The 20856-nt window shown below is 45.5% G+C and overlaps 1 protein-coding gene across 1 annotated transcript in view; it reads right to left on the bottom strand.

The window, feature by feature from the left end:
• Positions 1-20856, bottom strand: part of TGFBRAP1 (transforming growth factor beta receptor associated protein 1) — a 65810-nt gene that overhangs the window by 16837 nt on the left and 28117 nt on the right. Inside the window, exons 3-5 of the mRNA XM_080813385.1 lie at positions 13633-13827; positions 10994-11148; positions 732-814 (exon numbers count right to left, since the gene is read on the bottom strand). Of these exons, the coding sequence (XP_080669511.1) occupies positions 732-814; positions 10994-11148; positions 13633-13827 (433 nt within the window). The remainder of the gene's footprint in view (positions 1-731; positions 815-10993; positions 11149-13632; positions 13828-20856) is intronic.

Raw genomic sequence — 20856 nt, 5'->3', positions numbered from 1 at the left:
TAAGTTAGAGGGGGCATCGCTATTCACTAAGTGACTCCTTCTTGACTCAGAACCCTGTTCCCTCAGCCCCCAGTATGACAGAGCAGGAGGCCAGAGCGGTGGTGAGTCTAAGAGCCTGCGGAACAGGCAGCAGACAGCGTGCTCCTGAGCCGTGCTCTGCTCCGGCCGCTCCCCAGATGTGAAGGATCTGTTCGACGCTTTATACACCCTTTATCCTTGAGATGGCTCTAAAACGTGCAGGATCTAGTCTAGTTAGATGGCCTGAAAACTCAGGTCCTAGCTTGTCCTTACAAACGTTTCCTTGTAAAGTCTTGGAAGGAGCACAGTTTCTACCAGTCTTCCCAGGAGCGCCTGCTCTGTTCCTAAACTTCTGATTTCCCATAAAATCTCTGAAGAGAAGGAAAAGTGAGCAAGAACAGCATTTTTCTAGGAATCCTCTGCATTACTGAGTTCACTCTAGGACTCCCTTCTTCTCTCTCCACAGGACCGTTATGGTGCCTCCTCCTCCTCAGCCTCCACCCTCTTCGAGACACAGGGAAGGTAAACTGAGGCTAGGGAGTGGGGGAGAGAAATGAGCATTGTTGGTGGGTGCTGTTGTCAACAAGCCTCCCCACTTCCCCCTGAAGCACAATCTAACCACGGCAATAATTCCCCTCACGGTATCACGGTTGAGATGGTCTTGACCACAGAGGGACACATGGGAATGCTTGCTATCAACACCTCAAATTTACCTGAAGAGCTCTTTAGCTTCCAGGAACTGAAGTTGTGCAAATTGTATAAACCCGGCCTGCTGCAGGATCCTTCTGTACATTACCTGCAAGGAAAGATAGGTTGAATTCATCTCTGAGAGACCCCGTAAAACCAGCACAATGCGGAGAAACTCTCTGGTCAGAACGCAAACCCAATGTTCGGGATTATGCAGAAATCAGAAGTTATAAGGCAAAGAAAAAACATGGCATATATGAAATTATTTCCAATACAAATATATTTCTGTGCATGTGTATGTCAATGAACTAACTTCGCATTCCTGAAATAAAGTTCTTCTCTATTTGACTATTCTTCCCTCTCCGAGGATCTTCCCCCATAAATCTCATCCCCTTCCCCAATATGTCCTTTTATCTTCTGTCCTCCTCCTCCTTAATTCGTAGGGCTAGGGGACAGCTTCTACTTCTGGTGGCTCAGACAGAGAGCAACAGCCCCAGCATCTCCGGAGGCCCCGAAGCTGCTCCCCATACTTCCACTCCTCTGGAACTGACACTTCACTTCTGAGTATCCCTCAGAGCACAGGGCCAATGCCATTTAGTCAGCAGACAGATAAATCCACATGCTTTCCTAGTCCCTCTCCTGGAGGTGCCCGGCCCACGGTCACACTCCCCAGGCAGAATTCCTGCCATCAAGCTGCCAGTGATCTCGGTTTCAACCAAGATTGTCCAGATTTCCTTGACCAAAGGGCACTCTAGAGAGCTCTCCTGTAGTGTCTTAACCCTGCCCCCTCCTGTCGCTGTCCAGCTTGGTCAGTGCTGGAGCTGCAAGCATGCTTCGCTTCAAGTAGCTCTTGGACATGCCTCTTCACTCTGTTTATACTGGTGCCATCCCACAGTCAGGCGGTCACCCCCTCACGATCAAAGACTCCAATCATGTTTCAAACCCTGGGAGTTCAATTCCTCTACCCTCCAACCACTGTGCTGTCCCGTAAGCCATGAAGTCCTTGGCAGTACAGCACGTACGTTATTCCTCTTCGTAGCCCCACACCCCGGCATGACACCGGCCACTCAGGAAGGCCTTCTGGATCTGAAGAGCTATCTCCTCGGTATTCGGGAACTCAGACAGAGGGACAGTTAAGATCTTAGCCGAAGTTCGTGAAGTTGTAAGTGGCAGAGCTGGGATTTAAAAAGCAGACCTTTCTGATTCTAAAGCCCAATTTTTTTTCACTCACTGAGTCACCCAGGTACATAGTAGGCAGTTAACACTGCTACCCACTGAAGAAGAGACGGAAGTGGAGACAGTTGGCACCTATAGACCATTAGTTCCGTTCCCTTACATCAGCTTTTAAAGGGGCTTTCGCTGTAGTTTTGAAAAGTTCTCAAAAGTGTAGCATTTCCTCCCTCTCCCCACAGACATTCCCTGAGAGAAGTCAGAAAAGGCAGGTTGTTTTTTTCATCTCCTTACCACCTGCCTTTACCTTTCTTCCCTGACATCAACCATGTGTGTCCTAAAAACAGGCCAATTTAAACGCCCCAACAATAAGCAGACAGGAGTGGGTCAAGGTTCTGTTGTATGGGAATGACAGCTCCATTTCTGGAAGCAGATACGATGAAGACCATCCACCTAGCAGAAAGGATAAGAAGGAGCCATCTACTGCAGTAGAAGAATTCTTGATCTCCGGCCTGCTGATGAGAAATCAGCCGAATCACGATTTACTCCACGTGGTTGCAGGATTCAAACGCCATCTACTCTTTCCCTTTCTAAAGGGAAATAAAAACCACTTCTGCGAACACTCCCCATCTCCAAGAATATGGGATTATTTTTTGTATTCTAGTCCGCGAATGCTATAGGCAGACTTAGAAGAAGCATGCAGAGAACCCGTCATCCTGAATAGAAGCACCTAGACGTGGAACCACAGAAGCTACACAACACACCGCTGACTCAGACCCGCAAGCACCTGATCAGAAACTTCGGCAAGCACAGCCGATTCCTGGTGCTCTGAAAGTGACTTGTCTCCTTGCCAGACCATCCACTCTGACTAACAGATGCTCTGGCCCTCCACACAGGTGAGGCGGGGTTACAGACCTGGAGTCAGGGCAGCCAGCAGAAGGACAAGAAAGATGGCCACGTGAGGAGAGAGAACAAGAGAGTCTATTTATCTCACCAGTGGCAGAGCTAACACAATGGAGTCTTCAGCTGTCCTTTCAACTTTCTGATCTGTCCCTTGGCGTAAGGCAGCTATCAGAAGTCCCAGGCCAAGAGCGTAAATTAGCCCAACAGAGCTCTGAGAAGTACCACTTGGTATCTGCTCTGCGCAGAGGCACAGGGCCCCCACCAGCCAGGTGGAAGAGGTCACGTGTACTCTGGGAGCAAGGTCAAAGTGAAGTCAAAACCTCTGTTTCTATCTGTTTCTGAATTGAGATTTCTGTCATGCTTTGGGTAACCAGAAATTTTGTGAAGCAGAAGATTCTATTCTATTCTATTTACAGAGAGGCTTCTTTTTAAAGGGCAGAAAGCCCACTAGGGTCAGGCCTGGATCCCCCTCCCGCCTCAAGGGCACGGCATTTTGGCTTTGCCAGTGGGCCCATCTCCAGGAGAGCAGGGCCAACGGGCACACCCGCTTCCTACCAAGGATGACCGCAGATCTGGTGCAGAGAAACCACCAGGTGTGGTCATTACACGCCAGGTACAAACCATTACAAATCCAGAGTACAGCCTATTCTTGACATGAGACTACGCATAAGATTCAGGTTATAAGGCTCTGTAAGATCAAGAAGACTTGGGCTATCTGGTACATACATATCATTCCCGTAAAATGAGTACAACCCAACTCTAAACAAAAATTGGTATGAATGTTGGACTTTTAATTGTATTCATACCTTCTCTTGTAATACATACTGCAGCAGTGGGTTTTAGGCTTTTAAAAAACTCATATTAAAACTCTTCTCACTTAGTTACTGACTAAATAGAAAGACCTTTCTGAAAATACACTGGGTGAAACAGTTGTCCACCTAAGTGGCCATGACATTCTCTCCTTGTTCAAAAGGCAATCCATCCTCATTAAGTTTGGACACAGATGTATATGTGTATGCACACGAATGTGTGTTTATTGTAAATACTGATATATACAAAATATACATAAAGAGTATTTACATGTCACACATACACACACACATGTATATACACACACCTACATATGTAATACAAATCCATAATGTATAAAATAATGTATTTTACATATACCCCTTCTTGGGAACTCACAGAAAGATAGTAATAAAAATACATGCTATATGGCCTCTTAGGGATCACAATAGATATTAGTGTATTAGAAGCTCTGAGAAATCCACCAGTTAAGAAACCTAGTTGATGCCAACTGTGTAAAACAGAACCTTTCCACCCTGTACCCATCCCCATCCCAGAGCCAGGGTCTGGTGACATGCAGACTAGAAGCCCTGCTCCGGAATCAGTCGTGTGACAGATATGCATGCAAAGCAGGAAAAGTGGTCAGTTCCACAGACAGGGACGGTGGGGGCCAGCGGGTGCAGGGGCTGGAGAAGAGGCCCAAGGAACTCAACATGCGTAAGGAACCCTACCCAAAGCACAGATCCTGACTCTTGCAAAGGATACACTAAGAGATAGGAATATATAGCTGTTTAAGAAGAAAAATGACATTCTAAGGACAAAAGCCCCTTGCTCTTCGATTTTTTTTCTTCACACACGTGCATGTATTTTTTTCTCCTGTATTTTTTCAGATTTATAATGGAAGTGATGCATTCATAGAGCTCAAATTTCCAAACATTCAAAGGGGGTTAATGAAGAGTCTCCCTCCCACCGCAGTCCCAGCCAGTGGCGCTCCAGAGGTAATCGATGCTATGAATTTCTGGGCAGCTACAGAAATACGTGATGTATTTTTAAGTTAACTCTGTCCCCCATTTTAGTAGCACTATACCCACTGTCTGCACTCTCTACATTTTTAATTCATTGTCTTTCAGAGAAAGGTCCGCCTCAACACACAAAGTCCTTGGTTCTTGTTCCTGGCTGCACAGTGTCCTGACAGCCCGCTAGACCACAGCGCATTTAACCACTCCTCCCTCAGCAGCATCTGGGTCACTGGGTTTCTTCTTAAACAACCAATTTGATCATGTGGAGTCTTCTCCATTGGTTATTTGGCAGTTTTGTGCTTAGGCCCGTAGAATACCCCTTAGGAGAACTATACCCTGTAACTTGGAAAGAGATTCTCAGTTCGTCCTCCTGCAGGCAATTTACATTCTTAGAAGTGACTTCTGCAAGTGTCCATTTCCCCACACCCTCAACAGAGTATCCTCAAACCCTCTGATTTTAACAATCTGAACGGAAAATAAACTCAGGAACTTTTAGTTTGCACATCTCTGTATGAGTAAGACAAAATATCTTTTCATACATTCATAAGGCAGGTGATTTTACTTTCTATGAAATATCTGTTCATATTCATTTTTCTATGGGGCCATTCTTTTTTTAAAAATTTTTTCGAAGGAGGGCCTGACATTTTAGAGAAATCAGACTACCTTCTGTGCTTTAAACTGCAAGTAGTTTTTTGTTACTTATGTTTTTAATTGATTTAGAGTAGGTCTCGCCAAGTAGAATGTGTTTGTGAGTATATGTGTGTAAGTTTACTAAAACTTTAAATATTACTTTAAAATGTTTCAAAACCAAGGTATCTGGGAAGACTGTGGCAGGGCAGTCTTTTTAATCTTGCAGCCTTCTCATAAAACAGAACAATTAGTTCAGAGCAGTTCACAACAGCCAAAGGGTAGAAACAACCCAAGTGCCCTTCAGTGGATGAACGGAAAAACAAAATGCCATACATGTGTACAGGGGAGTATACTACTCAGCCTTAAAGAGGAAGGACATTCGGACATATAACTATGGATGAGGCTTGAGACATCATGCTAAGTAAAGCAAGCCATGGAACAAAAGGGCAAATCCTGCATGATTCCACTTACATGAGATATCTGGGATAGTCAAAATCATCGACACAGAAAGCATGGCGTTGCCATGAGGAGGGGGATGGGGAGCTAGTGCTCAGTGAGGACAGACTTTCAGTTCTGCAAGACAGGAAGACATTCTGGAGATGCGTGGTGGTGATGGGTGACCAACAGTGGGAACATGCTCAACGCCACTGAACTGTAGACTTAAAAGTGGTGAGGATGGTAAATTTTATGTTACTGTGTGTTTTGCCACAAGTAAAACAGACAAAACAATCGGGGATAACGAAACCAAAAACCCGCTACCAACATTTGTAACGGCACGAAGTGACTGGGCATGCCCACAAACCCAAAAGCACGAGCCACTGGGGACCTACCACCAACTATAGGAACCAGGTGGTGTTAGAAAATGGGGCTGTGGAAAGAGGAAAAGGGGGCTGTGAGGCCACAAAAGCCAGAGTTCCCAAACCACTATCACTGGAAAGCCTGACGGCCGGGGAAGGGGTCTTCACCAGCTCCACTTTGCCAGGTGACAAGAAGAGACTGAGCTTGAAAGACAAGGAAAAACTCCTTTGGGCATTCAAGGCAAAAAGCCAAGTCGCTAGAAGTGCAAGGAATTCAGATTGTCACCCAATACTGGTCAGCTCTCGATGGCAAAACGTAATGGTGGAACTTACTTAAGTTTCTCATTGGAAGATAACATGAGTCAAAGACTTTACAGCCAGCCACATGGGCCCTCAAGTATAAAGGCTGTAGAGGAACTGCTGCCAACGTGCAGGGACAGTGCTCCCATACGCCCATGCTGGGACATCTGCAGGAGGATTGATGGCTGCGGAAAACCAGAGGCCCGGAGAGTCGGCAGCATAAAATGTGCCCCGAGCGTTCCATACGCATCTGCCCTGAACGAAGATGGACAAATATAAGGGAGACAGGAGATGGCTGTATGAGTGCGACAGCAGAGACAATGCGACCATCAAAACCAGGGGGCCACGGGGAGATGACACAGAAGGACAATGTGCTCGAGGACATGCTGGGGATAAAGGGATGTGACTTTCATACAGATGCTGGGGAAGAGCTCACCAGCTAATTCCAAGTGCTGCTCAAAGGAGGGAAACAACAGAAAACAGGAGCTCTCCCCACCCTCCCGCAAGAAGAGGAGAAAACCAAAGGACTAGGGTAACCATTAGAACACAAATCACAAGTTTCACACCAAAAAAAGACCCAGGGGACAGGGAAGAAGGAAGAGAGAGGGACTGGGGGTGGGGGAGAAGAGAGGTGAAGGGAGGAAACGCTCCTTCGAACTCTGTAAATATTTTACATAATCAGAAAACAACATTAAATTCCAAAGAGCGATCTCTAGAAAACAAAAGTCAAACGAAACAAAGGACCCTAACGACATAAATCAAAGACATGGTGGCAGGTCTGCACAGAGGATGCTTCCGAGTGGCTCGGGCACACGGTCTCCTGACTGCACAGCCTGCCTGGGACCTCCCTGGAGGACAGGGAGAACGGCAAGACGCAGCATTCGCAGGACACCTGGGAGTTGTGAACACTGATGGGACTCTGTTCCTTCAAAGACTCTATGATGACTTTGGGGAGCTCTGTAGACGGCACTGTGGTTACATTTAAAAGAGGAATCTTGCCTTTTAAAGATACATATTCAAATAGTTTTAGGTGAAATAGAAGAAGTACCCCACAGGTACCAGAGTTCAAGCTTAAATATGAATACTTCCCATGGTACACAACAAAAATCAGGAGAACTTCCTGACACAAGTCTTTGTTAATGCAAGAGGTCTCCTTACTGTGGCTTTCTTTATGACATCTTACACCTTAACATAATGCAAGCCCAGCTTTCTTAAAGATCTAAACTCTCTGGCCCTCTGGGATCTCTGGAAGCACTAGTCCTTTAATCCCAGTCCCAGAATTAAACTTCTTGATAAAGCCCTCCCTAGTTCAGGAGTCAGTGACACAAAACAGATACTTGCTTTAAATGAAGGTGGGAGGAGAGGGACAAGGCGTCCACTGGACTGTGGTCCCTTTTCCTCTCCTTTTCGAGCTTCTCTAAGCCAGGGTCCAGCATTTGGTCAGAAGCACCCAAAAGCTAAAATAAGTAATGCACCTCATTATCACAAGAGTCACGTCTCATCCTCAAAAACACATACACGTTCAGGAAAATTCTCTCCTTTGCTGTCAATATTATTTTTCCCTTACAGTTCTATTTTTAACACAAACCGCCTGCTCCACAATCCATTATATACCGGCTCTGTTTTTAGAGCAGTGAGTTTCTGCCCAGTCCGGACCAGGGTGCCCGGGGACAAAGAGGGCAGAGTCCACCTAGGAACTCGGGCAGGCAAGGCCTGAGCCAAGTGCAAACTCCTGTGTTGAGTATTGACACACAAACCGCAGAAATGCAGGGAAGGGATCGGTTCTGCCTGGGGGGACGGGGAGGACTCAGATGAGAGGAAACCACTGTCCAGTCTGGAAGCACACCCCAGTAACTGAAACCTGCATATATTAGGACTCAGGCAAAGGGGAGGGCGGAGAGGGGTGTGAAAGTCCAGGGCTCCTTCTGCTAACTGGGAGGCAAGACACGGGGCGGGGATGGGGGCGGGGGTGGGGGGGTCAGGGGGTGGGGCACATGTTGCTTCTGAGGGCTGGCACCCATGCAACTGGAGAGGTGTCCATGCATGAAACCAGCTCAGCTGTCCTGCCTTCCCATCTTCGGACAGTATTGCTGGTTACTTCTAAATCGTTCTGAGGATTAAAACTATTTTGAAAGGCCCAGCAGAGCCCAGGCACCTTGCAAGGCTCAGGAGTTGTTGTTGGCTCCTTTGCCCTCTAGCCTTTGAGGCAGCAGGTGGGTCATGGAAGTGGGTGGGGCCAGACCACGAGGGGGTTGGAAATCCGCAGTACTCTAAGCAAAGGAGTCCATCTGTAAGTCAGAAAGAACATTCCCACAGTGGCATGGAGGAGGGACTATACACATACACACACACACACACAAACAAGGAGGTTGTTAAAATAATAACTCAGGCAAAATAGAAGGGTCTGCACAGCAATAGCAATGGGCACGGGGAATGAAGGCTGAATTCAAGATCATTCTGAGGGTGTATTTCCAGGTCTGGATATAGTAGTTTGCAGCAAATGAGAGAAGGCAGGGAGCATGAAGGAAAGGAAAAGATACCAAGATGACACTCAGATGATGTCCGAGCAAGAGGACAACTAATAAGATCCCATACTGACAGCACATAGCTACTCAGCAAAAGGAGAGGGGAGGGGGCGAAGATCAGACAAGGAACACTGGAGGTTTCTGTAAGAAAACGCTGCACACTTAAAGCATGTATGCAAGGAGGGGGCGCCCCAACATGTGGCCCACCTAAACATCCAACATGTCCACAGGAGGCTTATGGGGTAGAGAGCAAAAAGGGCAATGACAGACCTCAGACCCTATGGAAGGCATGGCCACCCCACCTGGCTTTGATCTACAGGCTGCGGAGGAAGTGCGCTCAGCTTAGCAAGGCCCCAGAACAGCTCTTCTTTTTGCCTCTGCTGCCCCCTGCTGAACGCAAATAGATAAGTCTCATCTTAAAAAATCCAGAACAAAAAGGAACACTTTTATCAATCTTTAAGTACAGAAAAGACACCCTCTTCACTTGCAGTGAGCATAGCATAACGTATAGACATTGAATCCCTATGCTGTACACCTGAAATTAATGTAACATCGTGTGTCAACTATACAAAAAAAGAAAAAAATGACCAAAAAAGATGCCCACTTTCATACCCATAACCATAAATTACATGTCTGGTCTTCTTTCACTTGGCAGCAGAAAGCAACTGAGGTCAGAAGGCATTACTTCATTCCACAACAATCAGTGAGTCGTGTGGAAATCAGACTGATTGGTAACTGTCAAGGGATCATGATTACATCACAGAACTTTGCATGATCAGTTTCAATATTCAGTAGAGCATACACACACCCACAGGATGTCTCATTACTTTCAAATACATAGAGTAACATAATGTAACATAACTAACTAGAGTAACATGATATAACTAACAACCGATCAAGCAGCAATTTTTAGGGAACCTGATTTCATTGGACATAAAAATAACTTGTGATTCTTAGATCAGTTTTTTTTTTTTAAGATTTTATTTATTTATTTAACAGATAGCGATCACAAGCAGGCAGAGAGGCAGGCAGAGAGAGAGAGAGGGATCAGTTTTATTTATCACCCCAACTACATTAAAGTTGCTGTCTCGAGTGCATTAAAAGTTTTCTCCTCCAGAAATAATTAGATGGATTCCTGCAGTATTGGGCCATTTATCAGTATGGCTAACAAAGCTTTTCCTATAGATACTAGAAGTCTAAACTTTAAACACTCAAACCCATCCCAACAAATACAAATTCTAAATCAGGAAACAAATTCTAATTTAGAATTTAAAAAAATTTTTTTTCTAATTTGAACAAGAAGTTTATTGTAGTTTCACATATTTATAATTCCACAGGAACCAGCTGGGATTTTTTCTTACTAATGTTGGCTTCTATAGCATTATCTGTAAAGTCCACTCTTTTTTATATAATCATAGAAATTAAAGATATCCAGCCCCATTTTAGGGCATTTCGGCTCAGGTCATGATCCCAGGGTCCTGGGATTGAGGCTCACGTCGGGCTCCCTGCTCGGTGGGAAGCCTGCTTCCTCTTCTCCCACTCCCCCTGCTTGTGTTCCCCTTCTCTCTGTGTCTCTCTCTGTCAAATAAATAAAATCTTAAAAACAAACAAACAAACAAACAAACAAAACGACTGAATGAATGAGTTTCTACCACCTCCCTATTTGAAAGTCAAGTAGACTTTATCTCTTTTGATCCAAGGTCTAAATTTGTCTTTACTTCTTCCTGATATTTTAAAGTAATCCTCTCTATTGTATTTACCAATTCTGAATATTTAACTGTGATTTGCTGATACGGTTACTCTGTTGGTTTATGAGAACTATGCTCCTGACTCTTCTCTGAAGGCCCACTGAAGAAGAGAGTCGATTAGAAATACTACTTGGTATGTATATGAGACCCCGGAATCAAACCAGAGGTTCATAGTCTGACTTGGGCTCGGTGGGGAGTGAGACCTCAGTCCAGCTGTCCCAGACTGCTCTGCAAACAGCCTCCGTGCCCGTGTGACGTGGACAGGCTGTGAAAACAAAACACCAGACCCAAAAGCGATCTGCAAGGTCGTGGCGCACAGAAAGGGCCAACGTATGTTAGTGAGATCTGAATGTTCGCTAGCTGGTGGCTTGGCGGCACGCGTTCTTGGGACCAACTTAATTACAAACCTGAAATTTTTCTTTTGGAATGTTCCTCCGGGCTCCTTTTGCTAAAACCAAAGCCTCTTCCACTCTATGACTTGCTAGAAGATCCTGTATTTGCTTTTCCAGGGGTAATGGAACCAAGATGTAAACTCCTTTACTGGTGGCGACAATCACTCTTCCTGGGAAAAAATTCAACAGTGTTGGAAAGAGAAAGAACATATTGCACAGACACACACTGCTCGCCCAAAACGGGCTTGTCATCCAATCTGATGGCTGATTTCATTGTAATTCTCCCAACACAAAATTCCAAAAGAAATTATACATTGCAATGTTTTTCTTTTCTTCCTCCCATATTGTTAACTGTCAGGAAAAGGGTGGATGATATACCACATTTCCAAAGTAAAAAATATGCTTTTCTGCCGTTTATTTGAAAATGCTGGGTGCCTAGGTGGCTCAGTTGGTTAAGCGACTGCTCAGGTCATGATCCTGGAGTCCCGGGATCAAGTCCCACATTGGGCTCCCAGCTCTGTGGGGAGTCTGCTTCTCCCTCTGACCCGCCCCCTTTTCATGCTCTCTCACTCTCTCAAATAAATAAAATCTTAAAAAAAAAAAAAGTGCTGATTAATTTAAAATCAGCTGAGTAGTGGGGAACCTGGTTGGCTCAGTTGGTTAAGCATCTGACTTCACCTTAGGTCATGATCCCAGGGTCCTGGGATTGAGCCCGTGTTGGGCTTGGCCCTCAGCAGGGAGTCTGCTTCTCCCTCTCCCTCTGCTCATGCTCTGTCTCTCTCTCAAATAAATAACTAAATTCTTAATAAAATAAAATAAAATCAGTTGAGTAGATACATAACATACGGTCCAAAGAAGTTGTAGAGATCAATTATGGCGATCTATGAGAATTATGCTATACTTCCTGTAAAATTTTTTAAGAATTCTTTTCTTTCCATGTTAGTTTATAGGAAACTAAGATTATAATACTACACTCTGAACCATGAGGTATTTCATATTCACCTACCATCCAAATAACCAAGACTTGGTCTGACCTTATCACTTCCCCACAGCCCTGTGAGGTCACCTGACCCGTGGCCATCACCCTCATGGGATTTGTGAGACCTTGTGCAGATAGTCCACAGAACTGGAGCTCTAATCCAAGGCACACTCCTGCTATGAAGCTTTGGGCTCTGCTCCCTTCCAGACACATTCTTAAGAAAACTATCACCTGTGCACAGGAAGCAATGAGATGATACTTCCTTCCTGTCTGAAGGATGACTCAGGGTCAGCCAAGTCTTCCCAGATCCTCCACTCTTCTCTCCTAGGAACCCATCATTCCACTCCAGCCCCACTGTCTGGTGTCACGGAAGGCCTCATCTTTCCTTCCTGGACATCTTCCTTATAGTCTTCCCACTCTGCTCTCTTGCCCACATTACGTGTCTTCCATATCACAAGCGAAGTCATTTTCTCATACTCAGATGAAATTCTGTCCCTTCTCTACATGGGTGTCCCTTTTCCTGGGAAGCCTCCCCTTGTTTGCACCAGGGGCAGGGGAGGTTACATCAGCAGCCTCTATGTGCCCATGACCCCATGCCCACCTCTACCACTCGTCCATGGCACCAGGATATTGTTATGAGACATGCTCTTCTGATGTGTGTGTCGGGGCCTCCGACTGAAGTGTGACACGCTTAATGTGGGGGCCGAAAGTCTTAGTAAGTGATATCTGTCGCATCTCGAACAGGAAGGGCAATGTTTGGTGAGCTAAAATCCTTAAGTGGCAAATGCAATGTATAAATCTAGATTCGTTCCCAGTTTGAGGAAAATATCATAAAAGATCTTCTTTGAACAACTGGGAAAACCTGAACATGGACAGGATATTAGAGTTCATTTTCTAAGGGGTGCAAGGGCTTGGCAGTTACATAGGAAAATGCTCTCATTCTTAAGAGATGCATGTTGAAGTACTTCAGATTAACTGTCATGATGTCTTTTTCTTACTTTTGAATGGCTTGGCAAAATGTTTACAAGTGTTGAGTCTAGCTGAACGGTCTATGGTGCTTCAATTTGTTTTCGTTTTGACTTCAGTACATTTGAAAATGTTCATAATAAAATTTAGGAAAAGTGAAAGAAATCCCTTGCCTGGCTCACTGGTGCACGCAAGGGGAGGTCTGTCTGGACAGCCGCGGTCTGCTGCAGCCTCATCTCAGGCCAGCCCCCCTCACACATGACGTGCTATAGTCATCCTTAATTGCTCACGTGGCCCAAAGCTCAGGGCTCCCTCTTGCGCAGATCTGCAGGCACCTTCCCTCTACCTGGCGTTCTTTCACACCAGATCTGCTTGGCTGACTCCTACTCATCCTTACAGATTTGGCTAAAATACCATCTCCTTTAGGAAGCCCTCCCTGATATTTCCAAGAAATACTTCCTCCTCTACTCTCCCAATTGGCCTTGTTTCATGCCTATCAAGCTCTTCCACTGCTACAGCTCTCTGTCCAAACGTCTATCTCCCCTTTGCCCTTGGAGGCCCTGGAGCCCAGAGACTGCATTACCAGCACCTGTGTAGCTTTGAAGGTTAGCCTGAGGTCCAGCTCCGAATGGATCCTTACTAACATCTACTGAACATCACAAACGGATTGATAACTCAATTTCATTGAGATTTCTGTACAAAGTAGTACCTTCAAAATCCTGTAGAATGTGGCCTTCCTTAAAGGGCAGGGTCTGCTTCTGCTGCTGGTCCAACATGCTGTGCACCGTGATGAATTCATCATCAAGCGCTATGACATACGGGAAGCAAATGGCTGCACCGATCACGTTCTCCGACCAGCGCACAGGGGCCCGCTGAGATATACCAGCAACTGTGGCGAACATGCCTGTAAAAACGGGAGGAGTCAGGTGCGCCTCCGAAGACCTGTGGCATTTTTCCTTCCTGTAGATGGGTCTGGGGGCAAAATGCCATCCCCTTCTTCCTTCTGTTTTAAGATCAGAAACATGACAGAATATGCTGCAGAGGGGCGCCTGGGTGGCTCAGTGGGTTAAAGCCTCTGCCTTCGGCTCAGGTAATGATCTCAGGGTCCTGGGATCGAGCCCCGCATTGGGCTCTCTGCTCAGCAGGAAGCCTGCTTCCTCCTCTCTCTCTGCCTACCACTCTGCCTACTTGTGATCTCTGTCTGTCAAATAAATAAATAAAATCTTTAAAAAAAAAAAAAAAAGAATATGCTGCAGGTGTGAAGAAGCCTACATGACTTTATCAGGACGAGAACTACCTCGCCCTGAATGTGTACCTTTCATTTACTTCCAGTTAAAAATGAGCTTAAAAAAAGGTTTACATGTACTCCCCGGAAGGTATATAAAGCACATGTCCTCAGCTGTGTGGAAAAAGTTACTTCCCAGCAATTTAAGCAGCTCTGCAAGGTCTTTCCCACATCCAGTCCTCCAGCTGGTTAGCGTGCCTAAGTTATGGCCCTTCCTTGTTGAATGAATATTGAATACATTCCCTCAAACATTTACTGAGCTCCTACAATGTGCCAGGCACTGCGCAAGGCGTCCTATCAGGAACTGCCCCTGCTCGGAGCTGCAGTCTAATACTGGACACACTCACCCTTGAACGCAGGGACAAAAACAATTTTGCACTGCAAGACACACTGCTGTTGAGTGTTTGTCAACTTCCATAACAAATGACAGCTTATCTGTCTTGTACATGAAGCACCAAACCAGCCATTTCTCAATGAGCTACATAGTCTGCAGATACTGGGGTTTACCAAAATTAATACATTTGCAAAGTAAAGTCAGTCCATTATAACTTAGTTTTCAAATGAGTTGACGTAGAACACCTTTAGAAACAGCGTGTTGTTGCCTACAAACCATCATGACACCTGGTCTCTGCTGTACAGGATGGAGAACAGGGAGGGGAGACACAGAGGTACGCAAAGAACTTCAAGATTTAAAGAAGGGAAGGTTATCTCAACTGTAGCATATGAGCAAAATTCCTAAACTGTGAAATCATCAACGCACTGAAATTTTCTGTAGTTACAAAGACTAAAATACACTACAGTTAATCAATTAATTACAAACATAGCTCTTTTCCTCTAAATTAGGCCGTTCCTGAAACTGGGTAGCACGTGGGACCTCATGCATGCGTACTCACCCTGCTCTTGCAGAACACAAGCGAGGCCCTCCCTGAAGAACAACGCTGTGCTCAGAGCACTGTTACGCCCTCCTTAACAAGTTACATATGGGTTCTCGGCATGTGCGAGCCACAGCTGGAACTCCCAAACTGAGGGTTGCTGGGGGGAGGGGTGGGATGGGCTACATGGGTGATGGGCATGAAGAAGGGCACTTGCTGTGATGGGCGTTGGGTGTTATATGCAACTGATAAATCACCAAATTCTACTCCTGAAACCACACTATATGTTAGCTACCTTGAATTTAAAAAAAAAAAAAAAAAGATGACAGCACAATAAGCCTAGAGAGAGAGAGAGAGAGAGAGAGAGTGTGTGTGTGTGTGTGTGTACATGTCGTCTACTAAGGAGTCACGACTGCCTTACATAAACCATTCTGATCTGGAGCATTTCCCTTTGGCCCTTTGGAGTCTCCAAACATCATTAGGAAAAAGACCAACAACTCAATACAGAAAGAGAGGCTATAAATGAGTAAATCACAAAAGACAAAATGCAAATGGCTAATAAATATATGAAGAGAGCCTCATATTCATCAACAACTAAGGGCACATGTTTAAATGAAAAACAGTAAAAACAACTTCTACTCAGCAGATTGGCCAAATGTGATAGACCGATAAAGACAAGTATTGGTATGGTGTAAGGAAATATTTTTTGAAGAATAATTTGGGTATCATCTACCCAAACTGAATTTAATTGATTCTACTTTTAAATCTATTGCCAACCGATAAGTACAAGGGTGGTCTCTGTGATATTTTTAGTAACAGTATAAAATTAAGTATAATACATTAAAAGATGATGTGGCTCGGGTGAACGCACCACGAACAGAAAAGAATTCTCTCTCTTAAATGAGTACAGACAAAAAGAACAAATGAGGTGCTGAGCAGTGATTTCAGTTCAGTGAACTTTCACTGTGTGGAGCACGGAGTTCGCTACCAAGAGACGGACAATGGATTCAAGGGCTCCAGGTGGTGAAGGGGTTAAGGGAAATGCCTAAACAATGACCACACAAGAGATGGAGACCAGGGCACAGAAAGGTGCAAAAAACTTTCCGAGTGCAGATGGAGTGCCGCTGGAGGTCAAGTCCAGAGCTGAGTGATCAGACCCCAGCCTGCACAGGGAAGAGGACACATGCAGGGGGCAGCAGTGGGGCGGGTATGTGTCCCCAGAACAAGACAAACCCTGTTTGAAAGTCAAGTTGGCATTGGAATGGGCAGCGCTGGCCCCTGGGCGGGCTGAGGAGTGCGGCCTGCACTTGTTACAGATCGCAGGGGCTTCTGAAGGCCAGCTGGGCAGGAGTGTGAAGGGCGTGTGCAAGGAGCTACACAGGGGAGGGCCGGATGGCTGCCTGCCACCACGGAGGCGGGCTGGACCAGGCCAGGACTGGGGCACAACAGAGGGGGCAGCCACTTCTGGGGATGAATCGGGGAACCCGGCCAGAGACTCAGTAGGAGCAAGAGAAAAGGTGAGTCAAGGGCCACCATGCGGGAGTCAGCCTCGGGATCGAACAGACTGCGGAGTCGGAAACGAAACAGGGCCCAGGATGCAGAGCTGGTTGAGAGGTAGTGTTGGCACTTTCTGGAACTGGAGGTCACAGACTTTGGAGAGACGCAAGCCTGGGGTTCCAGGGCTTTCTCAGGGGGTGGTGGTAGCATGCTTCCTGAAGGCGGGGCAGGGGGACACACCATGCTTCCACAGAGCACACCAGAAGCCACAGCAGAGTACAGGATGTCCCGAGAGGGGCCGTCATCTGCAGAGTCTAAGGGAGGACTGCTGCCGAGGCTGGTGGGGCAAAATAAAGAGGGTAGGCTGGTTCTGTCGCTGAGGTCAGACAACGCCTGGGACCCAAGGCCCTGGGTTTGGCATTGCCAGTGTTTTCCCGTACCAGAGAGGACATCATTACCATCGGAACTAGCCTACCAACAGCACTGCCCAGGTGTTCAGGCAGCATTAAAAACGTGGGGAGAAAGTGAGGTCCAAGGCTCTGGGAAGCATTAAGACTCTGGAAGGAGGACTGAGCTTTGGAGGAGGAAGTTCAGTTAGCACTCTCTTGACCCTTCTGTGCGTTTAGAGCCAGCCGGCTGGAATAACCTGAAGGCACGCCGCTCCCCCAGGGCACCTGGCAAATCGTAAACCGTAAGCCCAACGACGCTGCCAAATTTCGGGTCAAATAACCATGTATAGCACACTCTCCCAGGAGCGTGGACTGTAAGATGCTGTCCAGCCTCCTCCTGGAATTAAATCCGGGTGACTGCCTTTACCCATGTAAGGCTGGGTACCACCCAGCCCGGGAGATGTGCGGTGCAGAGGCTCTGACATGAATGTTCTTGTAACGGAATGGGCAGAAACCAGAGGTCCAGAACAAAGGCTTCTGTTTACCCAAAAAGCAGAAGATGACACTGGAATAAAAGAGCAGAGTGGTCACTGGCAGCTAATGGGCCCAGGTCGGGCACTAGAAGGTGCCCAGAACCACTTAGGCACGGAGGTACTGTTATTAACACCCCCCAATTAATTACATGCCTGCAGAACAGGTGACAAATACTATTGTTTCCATATTGTTGGCGTCAAGTGCTGTCAACGTGCAAATGTAACAAATGTGTACATGGTACATTTTTAAAAAGCATTATTTTCAACGGTAAACCCTTTAAATATCAGAGGTCCCCTTATCTGAGCTGGGAGAAGGGGAGGGGGCCAGGCAGCCAGGGGGCCATGTGGAGTCAGGAGAGGCTTAATTATCTATATTTTTCAAGAAGTGGTATCAAAGGACAGAGTTTAAAGTCACAAGACTCAATCACATTATGAAAATTTCAACAAAATATTGCTGAGAACAGGAAAATCTAAACTAAGGCAAAAGGCTAGGAGTGGTTTCTCATGACACAGGAGAAATAATCTTCAGGGAGAAAGAGAAGCAAAATGAAAATACATAGCTTTCATATGCTTAAAGGTGCATTTGCATTCATTAGAGTATTTATTTGAACTTAACTCTTTTTAAATAAAGATTTTATTTATGTATTTGAGAGAGAGAGGGAGAGAGAAAGAGCACAAGTAGGGGAGGGAGAGGAACAGAAGGAGAAGCAGACTCCCTGCTGAGCGACATGGATGCTGGGGGTGGGACTCCATCCCAGGATCCCAGGATCACGAGCTGAAGGCGGACACCTAACCGACTGAGCCACCCAGGCATCCGTATCTGAACTTAATTCTGAAGCCATGTAATAAAGCTGCTGATTACTATGTTGCATACAGAACCTGTATATAGGTAATGTATAAGAGAGCTTACAAGTGATTGCGGTCAAATGTTTTCCCTATAAAGCCTTTATAACTGAAACAGTAAGGTACGGGCTCATAAGCAGACGAACACACTGATGGGACAGAACAGAAAATCCAGAGATAGACCCAAAGGCATAAGATAATTCGGTGTGTGTTAAAGGTGGCTGCCTATATCAGTGACAGAGGATGGGCTCTGTAGTAGGATGGCTGGGATAATGGACAGCCATAAAGAAAAGGATAAACTAAATCTGTTCCTTATACTCCGCATTGTGAAAAATGAAACCACAAAAGTACCAGCAGAAAACATGGGTGATTTTTGTCTATAACTGGAAGAGAGGGAAACGACCCTAATGATGACTTGAAATCATGTGCATGGTTCAGTGGTAGACTTCTCGCCTAACTGTGATTCAAAATCAAGACTTAATAAAGTAAAAAGGTTAATACATTTGATTATATAGGAACATTGAAGAAAAGCTTTTCATGGTAAAAACTGGAAATAAATATTTGAAACCTATACCAGGCAACAAACTGATATCTCAAACACAGAAAGGACACTAAAAGAAATGGCAAGAGAAAAGGCAATCCTCATCAAAAGAAATGCAATGGCTCCTAAATGTATGGAAAAAATGTCCCCTCTTGGGGCACCTGCGTGGTGTAATCGGTTAATCAACCGACTCTTGGTTTTGGCTCAGGTCATGATCTCAGGGTTGTGAGATCGAGCCCCACTTCGGGCTCTAAGAGGAGTCTGCTTAAGATTTTCTCTCCCTCTCCCTCTGCGCCCCTCCCCCCCACACCGCGAAATAAATAAATAAATCTTTTTAAAAAATGTTCACTCTTGCTCATCACAGGAGAAATGCAATTAACTACGCTGAGATTCCGCTTCTCATGTACAGGACTGGGGACAAAACAGAAGGAAGCTCAGCAACATACTCTACTCTTTTGGCAAAGCTAAGGGGAAATGGGCATTGTCATATGTTGCTGGGGAGAACAGAAAATGCACACCTTTATCGAGGGAATACAGCAATACCTAGCAAAACTCACATGCATTTGTACTTGGACTCAACAATCTCACCTACAAAGCTTTTCCATAGATCCACCGGGAAAGTACAAAAAAAACAAGGTCCTAGTAAAACTGGAAAAACCCACCTGCCCACTAAAAGGGGCCTGATTAAAAACACCACACCACAGGCACCTGGGTGGCTCAGTGGGTTAAGCCTCTGCCTTCGGCTCTGGTTATGATCCCAGGGTCCTGGGATCGAGCCCCGCATCGGGCTCTCTGCTCAGCGGGGAGCCTGCTTCCCCCTCTCTCTGCCTGCCTCTCTGCCTACTTGTGATCTCTCTCTCTCTCTGTCAAATAAGTAAATAAAATTAAAAAATACAATAAAACACCACACCACCTCCACACAACGGAGTAGCACGTCGCTGTGAAATCTCTGGATTATATTACAAAGGTGTCTCCATAGTATATTGTTAGGCTAAAAAAAAAAATGCTGAGAAAGAGATGCTAATATTTAATTTTTATTTGTATTTTTTTATTCAAAAATGAGAGGATAAACCATAAAATACCATAAAAATAAAGGTTGCCTAAGGGGGAAGAAGACAGGAATCAGCTCTTGGGGTATACCTTGCTGCAGCCCACATGACTTGGAACACCATACGTACTTACACAGTGAAAATATAAAATAAAATAAAATAAAGCAATTCCTAAAAATCAAAAGTAAAATAAGACGAATTAACTATGTATCCAGGTGGTGGCATAACCAAACAGAGGGGGACTCGGAATTCCAAGTGACTTCAGAACACAGTAATGTGACTGGTCAGTTCCTGGTGGGTTTTATATACACCCTACTCTCAAGACAAAAAGAACCATAAACAAACTGTTTTCGGTCATTACATTGTGGGAACAGTGGTGTTAGTATTGTTGTTCTGCGTACTGTGGGACTAATCAAAAGAACAATGATGTTGGCAGTGGTTTACTAAGACCCTCAATGTGGCTGAAAGCAGACAGAACATAGAGACAGATGAGGTCAACACCTGGGAGCCGTGAATTGTTTCTATCAGTAGAGCCTTACCATGGATTTTACCTTTACAGAAACACCTCTTTCCCAACTCTGTTCAATGACGAAGCCTAAACACAATGTGCAATGAGCAGATCTAGCACCATCCTGTGGTCTCTAAGCATCAGGGGTCCTTGGAGAAATGGCTGAAACCAGATCTGGGGCAGGAAAGGCGCACAATGAACCTGGAACACCTTCCACACCAGAAGGCAAGGAAGCCAGCCGAGTTCTAGGGTCATGTGAAAGGCGCTTGGCAGTCAACGTGGACAAGCCCCACCCAAGCACAAATAGATGGAAATGCACCATATGTGTCTGAATCCATGATGCGTCATGATATCTTTTAAAAAGTCACTTCTGGAAGACAGAAGGGATCACCTTATTGAGAACCTCCTCGTTCTGT

Source organism: Martes martes (genome assembly GCF_963455335.1).
Source record: "Martes martes genome assembly, chromosome: 9".
NCBI lineage: Eukaryota > Metazoa > Chordata > Mammalia > Carnivora > Mustelidae > Martes > Martes martes.
Note: the sequence above shows the minus strand (reverse complement) of the source record. Positions and strands in the feature narration are given on the sequence as shown.